This window comes from Cynoglossus semilaevis, chromosome 10 (assembly GCF_000523025.1).
Source record: "Cynoglossus semilaevis isolate Cse_v1.0 chromosome 10, Cse_v1.0, whole genome shotgun sequence".
In the NCBI taxonomy this organism is placed as follows: Eukaryota; Metazoa; Chordata; class Actinopteri; order Pleuronectiformes; family Cynoglossidae; genus Cynoglossus; species Cynoglossus semilaevis.
In genome coordinates, this window is record NC_024316.1 from 2,867,539 (window position 1) to 2,881,231 (window position 13,693).

The 13,693-nt window shown below is 40.8% G+C and overlaps 4 protein-coding genes and 1 long non-coding RNA gene across 6 annotated transcripts in view; 4 read left to right on the forward strand and 1 right to left on the reverse strand.

Moving 5' to 3' along the window:
* Positions 1–2,330, forward strand: part of LOC103384588 (glucose-6-phosphate 1-dehydrogenase) — an 8,983-nt gene extending 6,653 nt beyond the window's left edge. Inside the window, exon 14 of the mRNA XM_008318150.3 lies at positions 2,196–2,330. The gene's annotated coding sequence lies outside the window, so the exon portion shown is untranslated. The remainder of the gene's footprint in view (positions 1–2,195) is intronic.
* On the reverse strand, positions 1,877–8,643 carry LOC103384587 (ceramide kinase). Its single transcript, XM_008318148.3, has 13 exons — positions 7,933–8,643; positions 6,321–6,416; positions 6,095–6,232; positions 5,853–5,981; positions 5,592–5,655; positions 5,324–5,469; positions 5,025–5,099; positions 4,774–4,926; positions 4,511–4,616; positions 3,846–3,949; positions 2,806–3,002; positions 2,411–2,721; positions 1,877–2,311 (listed from the first exon to the last, which is right to left on the reverse strand). The coding sequence occupies exons 1-13, from the start codon at positions 8,042–8,044 to the stop codon at positions 2,197–2,199; spliced, it is 1,746 nt and encodes a 581-aa protein (XP_008316370.1). The 5' UTR covers positions 8,045–8,643; the 3' UTR covers positions 1,877–2,196.
* Positions 5,555–6,911, forward strand: LOC112487609 (uncharacterized). Its single transcript, XR_003050866.1, has 2 exons — positions 5,555–5,666; positions 6,110–6,911. It is a non-coding gene; the product is annotated as an uncharacterized LOC112487609 (long non-coding RNA).
* Positions 8,644–9,273: 630 nt separating the features above from the next.
* On the forward strand, positions 9,274–11,748 carry naa10 (N-alpha-acetyltransferase 10, NatA catalytic subuni). 2 transcript variants are annotated; one of them, XM_008318147.3, is made up of 8 exons: positions 9,274–9,515; positions 9,662–9,760; positions 9,848–9,906; positions 9,985–10,030; positions 10,150–10,265; positions 10,528–10,572; positions 11,065–11,149; positions 11,241–11,748. In XM_008318147.3, the coding sequence occupies exons 1-8, from the start codon at positions 9,495–9,497 to the stop codon at positions 11,415–11,417; spliced, it is 648 nt and encodes a 215-aa protein (XP_008316369.1). In that variant the 5' UTR covers positions 9,274–9,494; the 3' UTR covers positions 11,418–11,748. The 2 variants fall into 2 exon arrangements, with proteins under 2 accessions (XP_008316369.1, XP_008316368.1); XM_008318146.3 differs by having other exon boundaries at positions 9,279–9,515; positions 11,065–11,155.
* A 993-nt stretch (positions 11,749–12,741) lies between these two features.
* Positions 12,742–13,693, forward strand: part of LOC103384585 (rho GTPase-activating protein 4-like) — a 12,755-nt gene continuing 11,803 nt past the window's right edge. The window contains exon 1 of the mRNA XM_008318145.3: positions 12,742–13,391. The gene's annotated coding sequence lies outside the window, so the exon portion shown is untranslated. The remainder of the gene's footprint in view (positions 13,392–13,693) is intronic.

A 13,693-nucleotide genomic window follows, 5' to 3' on the forward strand; every position in this document is an offset into this window, starting at 1 on the left:
CTCTCTCTCTCTCACTGTCCTTCCACATGCCACTCAGCCCCAGAGATGAATGCCGGGCTGTCGTCATAGAGACCTCAGGCCCCCGCTCGTCCTGGCAACCCCACAAAACCCCACAAAACCATCAATTCCGACTCTGCTTCTACAGGGAGGCAGTCGGAGACGGCAGTTGTCTCTGGGCTGGACATTTAAACACTTGTTGTAGCTTGTTTTTGGTCCTCAAAAGAAAGGACATTGGGTAATCTCCTCAAGTGGAGGAGGGTGGCGTACCAAAGGGAAATGATCTTTAGCCCAGTGGTGGGAAGTGGACGCTGTTTTTAGGCTGCATCGTCCCAGAGACCTCCTTAAACTCTGTGTGTGAGGTTGACAGTTGGACTGTGCAACCAGCCAGTAGACTGAACACACTTCTGTTTTTCTTAACCTAAGCTAACCTCAGATAAAGATGGCGACAGGCAGAGAAATGACACTGTTCATATTCTCAAGCCAGAGCTTCAGTGGCTCAGCAGATCAATGGACCCCCAGACCACTGCAGTGAGGGGTCAGGGTCTGGGTTGTCCAGGGGGTGGTTCCACATGGACCCCATGCTGATGGGACCAGTTCTTGTCTTTAAAAGGGGAAGACAAATAGTTGACATATTTGCTTTGGTGGACCAGACTGAAGGCCCATTGTCTCATGTGTGTCCTCCTTATGGGACATGTGGACATCTGGTGAATTAAAACCACTGTCTTCAGTAGGACAGACAGGAGACTTTCAATCAAGGGGTTGAAAAGTTCCCAGCTGTTTTCAGCAGTCCCCGTTCGGCCCGCTTCCCTCATTTGGTCCAACCTTTCTCTGATCTGGGAAACAATGAGCAGTGCAGCATCTCAGCCCTGTGGACGGGGGGGGGGGGGGGGGGGGTGTTGTTTGAGCTCCTACTGAAAGAAACGCGGACTTTCTTGTTATACAACAGCAGTAATAATGGAAACGACAACAAAATATTTCTAGATTTAATCCATTCATTTTGTATCACAAAAAGTACCTTGTTACTGGTTCATTCTAGCTCAATTAGCTAAAAAACCTATTTATATTAGTTAGCTTTTTAGATTAATATTGCATTATTCTATTACCTTCTTTGGAAATGAAAAATAAAATATTTTCTTGACATGGCTTTTCATGTCTCTGATGTCTTTGTGAAAGACTTTACTGAAGACCAGAGGGATCTACTGTATGAGGACCAAACTCATCTGTTTAGAACGAGCAGATACTGATGGCACTCAGATACAGAAAACTACTGATTGGCTAAAGTTGAAATGTGTGGCTTTAGCAGCAGATGTCCATCAGTGCAATCTGATGGATTGGATGTAAAAGTTAACTCTGAGAAATTAGAGATTTTGAGGAAATTGATGTGACTTCAGTCAGGGACGGCAGCAGAGTCACAGCGAGCTCCGACACAAAAAACTGCAAAATAAAAAGTAATGCATGTAGACAGTGACGTTCCCTGCCAGTTTAGGGCTGTATTCCTACAAGTGACATTGTTGAGGTAAGGATTATTGAGGAAATCAAGCACATTTTTACCCATCATGCAATGCTCAAATCAAGGTGACTGATACACAAAATTATTCTTCAACACGAAAACAAGCCCAAATGTCAATGGCAAAACTAAAAAAAACTACAAAATGACTGTATTTACAACAACATGCAGTGATTCTCATTTCTGAGTCAGTGATATATCAATAGTCACTGAATAATTTACTTTGCTTTGCTTTTTTTTTCCCTGATATATCAATAGTCACTGAATAATTTGCTTTGCTTTTTTTTCTAACACTTGATGTTGTCCACCTCTAAACTAACTCAGTATGAGTAATTAAAATGCTGACTAAAAAAAGAAAAAATTAAGACATTTTATAAATATTAAAACACTTTTATTTCATCTCCTCAGACCTCAGGCGATCATGAATTAAAAATCCATTGAACAAAACCTTCATGATCACAACATGTACAGTTTTGAGTTAAATAGGATCAAATGTGCTCCATAGACAACAACAATAACAATAACAACAATAATAATAAATAATAGTTTTATCGCTTCAGTGAGAATGGAATGGAAGTACCTGAAATATTAGGAACAATTTGGCAATGACCGACTGCAAATCCAGACATTCACAAATGAACCTACAACAACTTCACTCCTTCTCCTCCTCCTCCTCATCTCTATCAAGGCTATTTGTGAAGGATGCACCTCCTCTCACACCTGGTATCGTCTTCGTTGCTGTTCTGTGCTGCTGCTCCGTCCTCGATGCCCCGGGCATACAGATGCACCAGCTGACAGTGGACCCTGAGCAGAGAGGGGAGGGGTGAAGGTAGGACTGGTTACTGTGACGGTCACTACATGATGCAGTATACTGTACTATACTGTACTCCATTATTCTCCAACCTGCAGAGGATCTCAGTGAAAGGCAGAATCTCTCCGTCACAGTTCCACACAGACACAGACGGAGATTTGCTGCAGCACAGACCACACAGGAAGGGGCTGACTGTCTTCTGGTGGCTTCTCGTTTCCTGCCCTGGCCCTCTGTCTGACAGCCGCTGCTGAGAGCCGCTCCAGCTCCCAGTATCGGTGTAGACCTCTTCATCTGGCCCACCCTTCTGTCCTACCACGGCTTCGTGGGCTTCCTCCTCTTTGCCAGAAGGAAGGGAGAAACGGATGGCCTTCACACGGTGAACCTCCACAAACGGCAGGTCGAACTGAAAAGGTACAGAGAGAGAAACTTAAACAAATTGTTTTAAATAACTGACTGAAGCTTGGTGTCTCTGTGGACGTGCACACACCTGGTCCTGTGTGCTCGTGTGTCTGTGCAGGAACTTGAGAAAACCAAGCGGGTGAGTGTCCCACACCAGGACGAGGTCTCCTGTCCCATCTGCCAGGTGAGCGGACGGAGAGAGGCCCAGAGGACTCTTGGGACATGAGCTGGACATGCAAGTGAGAGACACACATCTGAAGCTGCCCTCCACACGCACCCACTCACCTGGAGAGACGGATAAACACACAGGACATCACTGAGGATACATTGTCTATATATATATACATATATATATACATACATATATATATATGTATATATATATATACAGTATATACATATATACATATATATATATACATATACATATATATATATACACATACATACTGTATATTATACATACAAATCTATGTGTATATATGTACATATATATTTATATACATGTGTTTAACTATATATATACATATATCTCATATACTATATCCCACTGTTTTGCAGAAAAAAAATACTAAACAGTATAAAAAATATATTGTGTATATATGTATAAATATACATACATATATAACTACATACTGTACATATACATACAACATATGTATATAACTAACTGTACATATACATACATATGTATATAACTATATATATACCTATATGTGTATGTATAGTGTTCGTATGTCTCATATACTTTATCCCACTGTTACTGTCACTGACTGTAGTTCTTTGTACTTCTACCTGTCATATCTAAGACAACTTCTGCCTCAGTGTACACAGTCTGAACACTCGTCGATCGTCGCTGATCTCTGGGCACACACTGATTATTTATTCTCTACTCCACTGATTTATTTAACTCTTCAGTTTGTTTATTTGACTCTCTAGTATTCAGTCAGGTTCTTTTATATATTTTAATAATATTTGCCCCAAAGAGCGATGTACTTTTTTTTTTGCAACAGAGTTTTAATTACTGAACTTTTTTTTTTATTGCACATGACTTTTCAAGCTATAATACATGATACAGGTCACATGACGAGGTGTTAATCAGTTGAAAGTGGAACGTCGCGTCATTACCTTCTGAGTCATTACTGAATGAACTGAAGTTGGCGCTGTACAGAGATCCTGAGTCTGAGGAGTTGGGGAAGAGTCTCTCAGTGCTTCTGGAACACAAAGTGCACCTACACACACACACACACACACACACACACAGATTTCACTGGGCTTTACGTCTGAGACCTGAGACGCTGGTTCACCCAGCCACAGGGGCATCAGGGCAGTTTGCTGACAGTCACCACTGACATTACATACCAGGTTCATCTTTCGTCTAGATCAGGTTCCCCTCACCTGGGCATCTATCCTGCTTTAGTTACATCCAACCCCTCAGGTCTCTGCTGCAGGTACTGCTAATTGTCTCAGGTAATTTCCTCAAGTCAATGTGAGCTCTTGCACCTCAGCCTGTGTCTCCCTGCTAATTATTAGCATAGAAATGTTCCTGTTGCTATGATGATTTTTTTTTAAATAACTTATTTTCGAACCTCGTCTAACTTTTCTGCTCTGTCACACCTAATTTCACAATTATTATATTGTTTTGAAAATTCTGGCCATCGTTTAGTTAGGTCTGAATAATGGTGATATCTGTTAGTCCAGATCTAGTTAACTTTATCTTTTAAGTTGGACATGTAGTTTATACTTTGGTAACTTTTTTAACAACTTTTGGAATGATGTGATTGTTACTTTACCCTGAGAGGCAGCGGGTTTTATCCCTGGGGCTGGACAATAGTGGATCTGCCGGCAGATATTCGACTACACCTTGGTAGCTTCTGTTGCTGAGGTACACCATCGTACCTGGACAAAATATAGAAAAGTACAACGTTAGTCAAGATGAACAACATATCGGTGGTGCTTTAGTGATGTCACAGCAGTGGTGAAAGTTGAACATCAACAGAGACTGCACAAGAATATCAGTCTTCTCATTAGTCTTCACAAGTCATGGAGTTGATACCAGAATAGTCGTATCTGAGAGGGCCCATCCAGCGGTGTTTCTCACTCTCAGCCAGTACATCACCATAGAAGCCATAACCCACTAGAGACACGGAGTAGCGCACCAGCACAGAGGCGTGATGAACTGAACACACATCCAAAGGCTGGGAGTCTCCTGTGAGGCAGTGGAAACAAGTGACTCAAAGATGATTCTGCTGTTTAGGTTTTTGAGATATTAAGTCCTGAAATGGACGAATCACAGTGCTTCCTCACCGAGGACAATGTGCAAAGCTGACGTAACAGGGTCAATCACTCCTACGGTGGTGTAACACACACAGTCTGTAGAACCTACAATAGATGTCAGGACACATTATTGGTATATTTCTGCTGATAAATATATATATATATATACACACATACATATACAAATAAACACACACATATATAAATGTGTGTAGATAAATTTGTATGTTTATATATATATATATACTGTGTGTATATATATATATATACTGTATATATATATACACATACATACACACAAGTAAAACTCCTAATGCCACAATGTTTACCTGCAGGAATGATGCCAATATGAAGAGGACATGGCTGTAAAGCTACAGCTGGATCGTTCACACAGAGGCCGGCCTCTTGTTGTGTGCGATCGATCAAACCATGAAGTAATTCACTGAACATGCCATCTCCACCCACACAGACCACACTGTCAAAGACAAACACAAAGGTTTATGTCAGTCCAGAGACAGAACCCGTCCCCTCTCTCTCTCTAAAGGTCAACAGAAACAACAGTCACGTGTCTGAGTCCTCTGTCACACAGGGTCTCACCCGTCTAAGTCGGTCAGGTCCTTCTTCAGGAGATGGTCTCTGGCCTGGTTCGCCCGCTCAGTCACTGAACAAAAGGTGGTTTTATTTACTCTGCGGTCAAAGCCAGTCCATTATGAAGACATTACTTCTGGATGTAGATCATTTAAACGTAGTGTTTACAGCACATTCACAAACAATGAGTTCAGAAGTTTGTTTTTCTGTGTAAAAGTACAAGGAAAACTCTTATTTTCCAAAAATGGGATAACACCAAGTCATTTTTACCTATTACATTGGAGCTGATACCAGCCAGCTCAAACAAGGGTGCAACCAGAGAAGAGTAGATCTGCCTTCCTCTTTTCTTTCCTCCATAAGGATTGATAAAAACCAACAATTTACTTGGGCGCAGTGGACCTGAGACATAGATTAGAAAAGTAGGTTGGTAGACAACAGTCAACTAGGCTGGAAGAAACATGTAAGTTTACATAGTTAACATACCACTTGGACCATATAGTGATCTGTCTTACTGTGTGTCTTGACAGCTGTCCTCAGTTGTTTTATCCATTGGTCTCTGAGGACTCGACTGGGGCAGCTGAACTGAGTCTGCCCCAGTCTCCATAACAACCCAGAGGAGCCCCCTGTGCTGCTGCGCTTCACGTAGAAAACTATGGATGGTTGACCGACATTGAAAACACATCAGTTACCCCAAATACTGAATATTGTGTTTGGCATTGCACACTAGAAGGAGCTCACCTGTGAAGTCTTTGTCTTTTTCAACCACAGTCTTCTGGGGCAGGACCTGGACCTGTCCCTCCTCCACTCCCACCACCTCTGCCACGGGCACTGAAACTTTATTGACACAGATGAGAAAGAGATCCAGTGTAAATGTTAGTGCCCAGATTTATGACTTAACTACATTTGATTACTTCTGTTGCGGTAATAGAGCATTTTGTTGCTGAATTTCCTGTATACTACATTACATCTGGTAATCATTCTTATTTGACGTTCATCTTTTGGATAGCCTTTAGGCAAACGTTTAGCTAATTGTAGACTAACTAATACCTATCTCTTCACCAGTTCTCTGCTCACATGATTCACACACCACCACATTATTAATAACCAAAGACTGCTTTGCATCTGATCAAATGACATTTCAAATACGTACAAAATACGTTGTTATACAAGTAATCAAGTGAGTGAACACCACGTGTGACTGTTTAATTAGCCAACAATCATATCATTATGATTATATAATAATTATAATGAGATTAAACATCCCACTCATACAACCATATTACATCTTTGTCTCTCTGCAAGTGTCATAAAAAGACTTTCTGTTCTTTAGACGTGTGGGGTCATTCAGAACATTTACAGTAACATAAATCTGAGAGCTGCCGCAGCGTTGTTATAAAAAAAATTGGGTATTTCCTGACAAACCAACGATTTCCGGAGTCTTCAGAAAGAATCTTTCAGAACTTCCTGACAAACCAACGATTTCCGGAGTTTTTTAGAGTCTTCAGAAAGAATCTTTCAGAATCTCACAACAACTGCATGCAAATATAGGGTTTCCGTCCCTTCTCTACACAAGGGCGATAATTATAAAGCGTTCAACTGTGGGACTGAGCTGACAACTTCAGCTGTATTCTACAAAACAAAGTGTGTCAATTGAAATTATTGACATAACTTCCGGTCTACTTCCTGCGCTTTACTGTTACAGTGTCATAGCTACAGCGGTTTTTTTTTTTTTTTTTATAATTTTGGAGTTGGTGGGAAGCATTTTCATTTAACTAACTAAACACTTACTCTTACTCTGGGAAAACAACTTATTCTAAAACGGAAATGTAAAAACTAAAGCAACCTGATTGAAACGCACTTCTATGAATATGATACGGCGATGTTTATAATTTGATGTATTCGCATTAAGTCAACTTAACGCCATTCGACTATTTAAAAAAAAACTACGGTGTTCACCAAGTGAGAATGTTTTGGTTAGAAGCAGAAGGAATTCCAAAATAAGACTCTAAACAAAGACAGGTGTATTATGTGGGTGCCCTGCCTTTAGTTCAGGCTGCGTTTCATGTTCGTGCTGCGGAACTTGTTGTTCACGTTTGCTGGACTAATTATGTTAAAGCTCCCTCCCTCCATGCTGTTGTCACAAAGCATGACCGGACCAACCATGTGTTTCGTTTGTTTGTTGTAAAAATGTTCCGTTTTTCATCGATTGGATTCAATTATTATTGTTATTAACAACACACATCGGTGCAGTGACTGTTGTTGTTCTACTCCCGTTAAACAGAAACCACGCCGCTTTGACAGATGTTACAGATGATCTGCTGTTGTTGTCTACACAAACACGGCCACTTACTTGTTTTCTTCTTATCTACGTCCGTCCAGTTAAAATACCAGCCCGTCAACACGGCTCGGTGCCGTTTGTTACCGACCCACAGACTTGATTCCAGCCTCAAGTCTGTCTCCATCTGGGAAAGCGCTCACAGCTTCAGTGTCGCTCCTTCAACTTTAGTCCATTCTCAGAGACGGCAGCGAGTTGAAACTCAGACATTACCAGTCCTTCTGGATGACAGTGGAACGCTTCCAAATCTTCTCTAAACGGACCCGGTGAACTTGTCCGGAGACACATTTGTGTCACCTTTCATCTGAAACGCCCGACATATGTGGTTAATCCAAATAACAGCCGTTTCCCTCTGCGGTCCCTCCCCGCTGACACCTGCTTTATTTGCATGTTGCACCCTGACTACGCTGCTGATTGGCTGTTGGCCTTTACCTGGAGGAAAAGAACAACACAACAGCCATTAGTTGACGTAGACTGACCGAGTTAGATAGATAAAACATGTCCGTGTCCTCTTTAGGTCCCTGTCTATTGCAAAGCTATTACAGAGCATGTCACTGGGAAGGTGAAATAAATAAAAGACACGTAAAATATATGCCGGCTCAATATTTCAGCCCACGCAACATTATGCACAATACCAGACACTATTGACGTCATAGGAAGGAACGCAAAGGCAGAATGTGATGACACCAATCCTTTTTGCAGAGCAACAATAGCAGATAGAACAGAGGAAGTCTGCATCCATTGGTACTAAATTTGCGGAAGTTAAACTATGTTCTGATTGAACATTCAAAGCTGTGCATGTAAAGGGAAGTAAAAACAATAAGATCCCTATTATAGTCACCCTCTGTTTATTTGAATGACAAACAAACAGTCGTGTTTTGTTTTTTGAAACTGAGAAGCGTGAACGAATGACAAGTCCGCCGAATTTAACACATTAAAAAAGAGAACACACCAGCAACACACAACATTTATAAAAAAGAGAACACACCAGCAACACACGTTTTTAAAATAAATCTTATTATTTACTGCCATGACACATTAAAACGAAAGTGCATTTAAAATGTTAGTTAATTGTCGTTTTAAAATGTGTTAATATATTAATATTTGCATTAATATATATATATATTTTCTTTCGAGCATTTTTTTGTGTAACAAGTTTTTTTGGCTTGAGAAGTGGCTCATAACGTGAAGGTTTAAAAACCAGTGAACGATATTTCAGATGAATTTCCGGAGTTCCGTTTTTGCGACATACTATGGTCGCGCCCACTTTCTTTATAAGATAATTGTTGTCGCAAATCTTAACTGGTTCTTCAAAATAAAACTCCCTCTTAATGCTGTCTACCGAGGTAACGAGTACTATTACTTTGGAATTCCACTTATGACCGGATATGGTGTTGGTTATTGTGGTGCGCTTCTTCCTGCCTCCCACCCTCCAGTGCTAGCAAGGGGACTCGACTAGCCGGCTACAACAACTAATTTGTCTTTAATCTGTAGGCAGTATCTATTATGAACTAATAGATTAGGGTTATATCGTTATTGAGAGTTTCCGTAGGGCAGACAACAAACCAGCAGAGAAAATGAACATACGGAACGCGAGGGTAAGTGCGAAGAAATCCCACCGACAGCCATGCTCTTCCCAATGGCTAAGCTAATTCCCGCAGCACACACGCTTGCTGTCGTTAATGAAGGCGTTAGCTCTGTGTTATTCATATGTTGACATGCATTTTTATATTTGTAATTTCAGCCGGAGGACCTCATGAACATGCAGCACTGTAACCTACTGTGTCTTCCAGAGAACTACCAGATGAAATACTACTTTTATCACGGACTCTCCTGGCCTCAGGTGAGACATAGCTCAGAACTAACTGCTGTCACAGGCAGACTTCTGCCAGGGTTCACTCCAATGTTTATATGTCTTTGTACCTTTCAGCTGTCGTACATTGCCGAGGACGAAAATGGCAAAATTGTGGGATACGTGTTGGCAAAGATGTAAGTACAGATGTGCTTGAATATTAGTTGTACCTCATGTCAATGCGATATTTACTGTTTTGATTCGTTCATTTTCAGGGAGGAAGACCCTGATGATGTTCCTCATGGACACATCACATCCTTGGTGAGTCTGAATAACACACTTCACAACATTTACTAATTATTTTGCAATAAATCCACTGCTGTCAAGACATTTATTCCTGGCTACTCTGCGATCATCGAACCCTTGTCTCTGTCCTCCAGGCTGTAAAGCGCTCTCACAGACGTCTGGGACTCGCTCAGAAGCTGATGGATCAGGCCAGCCGGGCCATGATAGAAAACTTCAATGCTAAATATGTCTCACTTCATGTTAGGAAAAGGTAATTCATCAGCTGTTGGTTGACTATAATCCTTTTCTTCCCGTTAACCTGTCCAGAAAATGTACCAAATGAACAACATACTTTGTATTAAGGTCATCCAAGGTAACTGCATTGTAAGCAGCATTAATTTTTTATTGGATCTTATATATATATATATGTATTAATTTTTTATTGGATCTTATATATATGTGTGTGTGTGTAATGATTGTTTTACAGTTTTATCTTGTTTGATATGGACTGACAAAATGTCTTTCTACCACAGCAACCGGGCAGCCCTGCACCTGTACTCCAACACACTTAAATTTCAGTAAGTCCTTTGAGAATTCAATGGTGTATTAAGTATTTTCTATAACATATTGTGCATAGTTAAACAACAATGTTATTGTTTTTGTTCCTGAGTATAACAGTAATTGATAAGATAATTCTATTATTAAGAGCAAACACAAGAATACCAGTAAAATATAAAATGTTTCTCATCAATCTCTGTTTTACCAGTTGATATGGGAACCTTAATGGCAGTACATCAGCTGTTTTGTCATATACATGGGTTTGGTTAGTCAAGTCATAATTGATATAGTTTTAGGATTTTTTTTATTAAAAAATAAACAGTTTTCTCAAAAGTAGGGGGTCGGCCCCTCTTGAGGACATGGAGTTATTCCAACAGAAATTTGTGATAGCATTTGGTAAAGTTTTGAAGAAAAGGCTGAGGTGCCAATGTAGAGGGGTGCTGAAGACCAATATCTGTATTTAGGACTTCTGTGTCATCACCTGTTCTCATTGGCTACTGTATTTTCCTTAGGATCAGTGAAGTGGAGCCTAAATACTATGCCGATGGGGAAGATGCCTATGCCATGAAGAGAGACCTGGCCCACATGGCTGATGAGGTGACTGTAAGACATTTGCATTTTTTACCTCTGCATTATTGAACATATTCAAATCTCGACAGAGTCACATTTTATTCTGTCTGTCCCGCAGCTAAGAAAGCCTGGATCTCGTGTGTCGGGTCAGGACCTGCCGCCCGGCCAGTCGGGCTCTGGAGACCAGGAGAGAGAGAGCGAGCGAGACAGCGGCGGAGAGAGCAAAGAGCTGAGTGAAGTCAGCGAGGCAACGGAAAGCACAGACGTCAAAGATTCTTCCTCTGATTCACAATGACGCTGCGGCTTTAGACATTTTTAAATTCATCGCTCCCTCTTCTTATCTATTTGACGCTGTTCTGACAGAATCTGTGGATTTGAAGAACAACTGTGACTGTTGGAGCGTCATAGATGTTTCAACATCATTTGGTTCTCTCCGGTCTTGAGTAATAAACCAGGGAATGACAACAGATGAGATGTTATCAGACTAAAATCTGTGCTGTTTTTTTTTTTGGAGTTTTATTTGGAATGTTGTCATTTTAGAAGTTATTTTACAAACGGCATCCGCTCCTCAGTGAATAATAACATCAGTCAATACAGAAAAGGTCCAAATAAATCTTTTCAGATAACAGTCTTTGTCTGTCTCTGCTTTCTGTAAATCATAAACATGATCAATATGTTTTGGTTCTGTTTACATGCACATGAATAATTGAAAACTTATATGAAAGCTGTCAATGTAAAAAAAAAAAACAGCCTGTTGTGGCAAAGGCCCTGGGTTTGAATCCGGCTGTGAATCCTCATCTTGGTTGCATACTGGTTAATTGATTTTTATTTATGTAAATTATCAAATGTACAATAACTTTTCTCATAACTGACTTTCTCTAGAACTGTCAGACGCAGCACATGCCAGCCTCTTAGCATGTAATATTATGGCGACCTCTAGCGGTAACATTGAGTAAGTACCGGAAGAGAACTGACCGCCTACTGCAATATTAATAAAGCAGTTTTACGACAGGAAAAATAAACAAAATCCCCGAAAAATGTTATCGCTGCATATCATGTAATCCAACGACTGTAGGTAAGTCATAAACTTTGTGATTCTCCCTTCGCAAAATGTTAAGCTTTAATTTATTCCTTTTTCACAAGAAATCGGACAAGATGAGCAATTCTTTGTTGGCATTAATCAAAATTCGTATGTGTTTTTTTTCCTCACTCATTTTGTGAGTTAAAGTCATACTTCAACTGAAATGCGTCCATCCATCAAAAAGATACATTTTGGACCACCCAACAGAAAAAGAACATGAAGTGGTCATATTGGTAACATGGTCGGACTAATACAAATATTTGACTTCCACTTCCAGCTAAACAAACCGTCTCAAATATAGTTCCTAAAACTTTAACGGTTTGCATTTAGGTTGTTAAAAAACTATTGTCTGCTGCAGTGAGGCTCGGTTGTTCTATAGTTGTTGACAACAACCATCAGGTCATCAGGTGACATCGTCGGAAAGAGTTTAGTGTGTGCACAAACTTTTTTTTTTTTTTCTATACCGAACCAAATACCATTTTAATTGATTTGCCTCCGGCGGTGATTATGCAACTTCAGCCTTCTGTTTATTTGAGGAAGGAAGCAGCAGCAGCAGAGAGAGAAGTACCGACCAGATAACAACTCCGTTTGCACAGTGACCTCCACCCTGGCAGCTTCTGTGTCACAAACTGAAAATGTTTTCTATAGGTATTGTGTCACCTATGGCCATTTAACTAAAGATTTTTTTTTAAATAACCCCTGAAGCTGCAGATCCACAGTGAAAGTAAACAGAACTGCTGATACAACCCTGAGCCACGAATTTCCCCAGAGTATTCAGTGTTGTTCCCTTTTTTAAAAATGTGACCTCCCGAGCTGCTGATTCCATTTGGAGGCCAGTGAAAAGACATCATGCGGTGACGAGGGACTAATCAGTGGAAGCAGCTGGCGTTTGATTGGACTAAGAAGAAGCTGGTGTTTGGGGTTGAAGGAGGCAGAGAGGAAGGAGGATGTTTTTCACACACACACACACACACACACACAGGGCTCTGAAACCAAAATGTGTGAGTGAGATGAAGAGTGAGAAGACGAGAGAGAGAGTCAGAGGGATGAGTTGTACTCCTCCCACACCCCTCCGTGTCCAATGTGAGTGGGAGGTGAAACAGTTGAGAGCTCACTGTGCTGTTAAACCGCCGTTATTTAGTTTGCCTTAATCTGGAGAGGAGACTTGTCAAGACTGCTCCCCAGCAGGTAGGACTCCCACCTTTCTTCTCTCTACCTTTCTAAACCTCTGCTCCACGAAAATCACATTTTACCAACTGGGATCTAAGAAATGTGTGTTTGTTTCCGATGCCGAGTGTGCTGTCATGCTGTTATGGAGTTGTTATGATGTTTAACTTGCTGAATTTGTTTCAGTTGTTCGTCTTTTACACTTGGCTGCAGACACAGCCCTCAGGCCATCCGTGTCTCATAGTTTAATGTGTTCGTACTTGTGGGAACACAAGTGAGAAAAACAGCACAACTTCATTAGCTGCTAAGCAACAGAGAGGTTG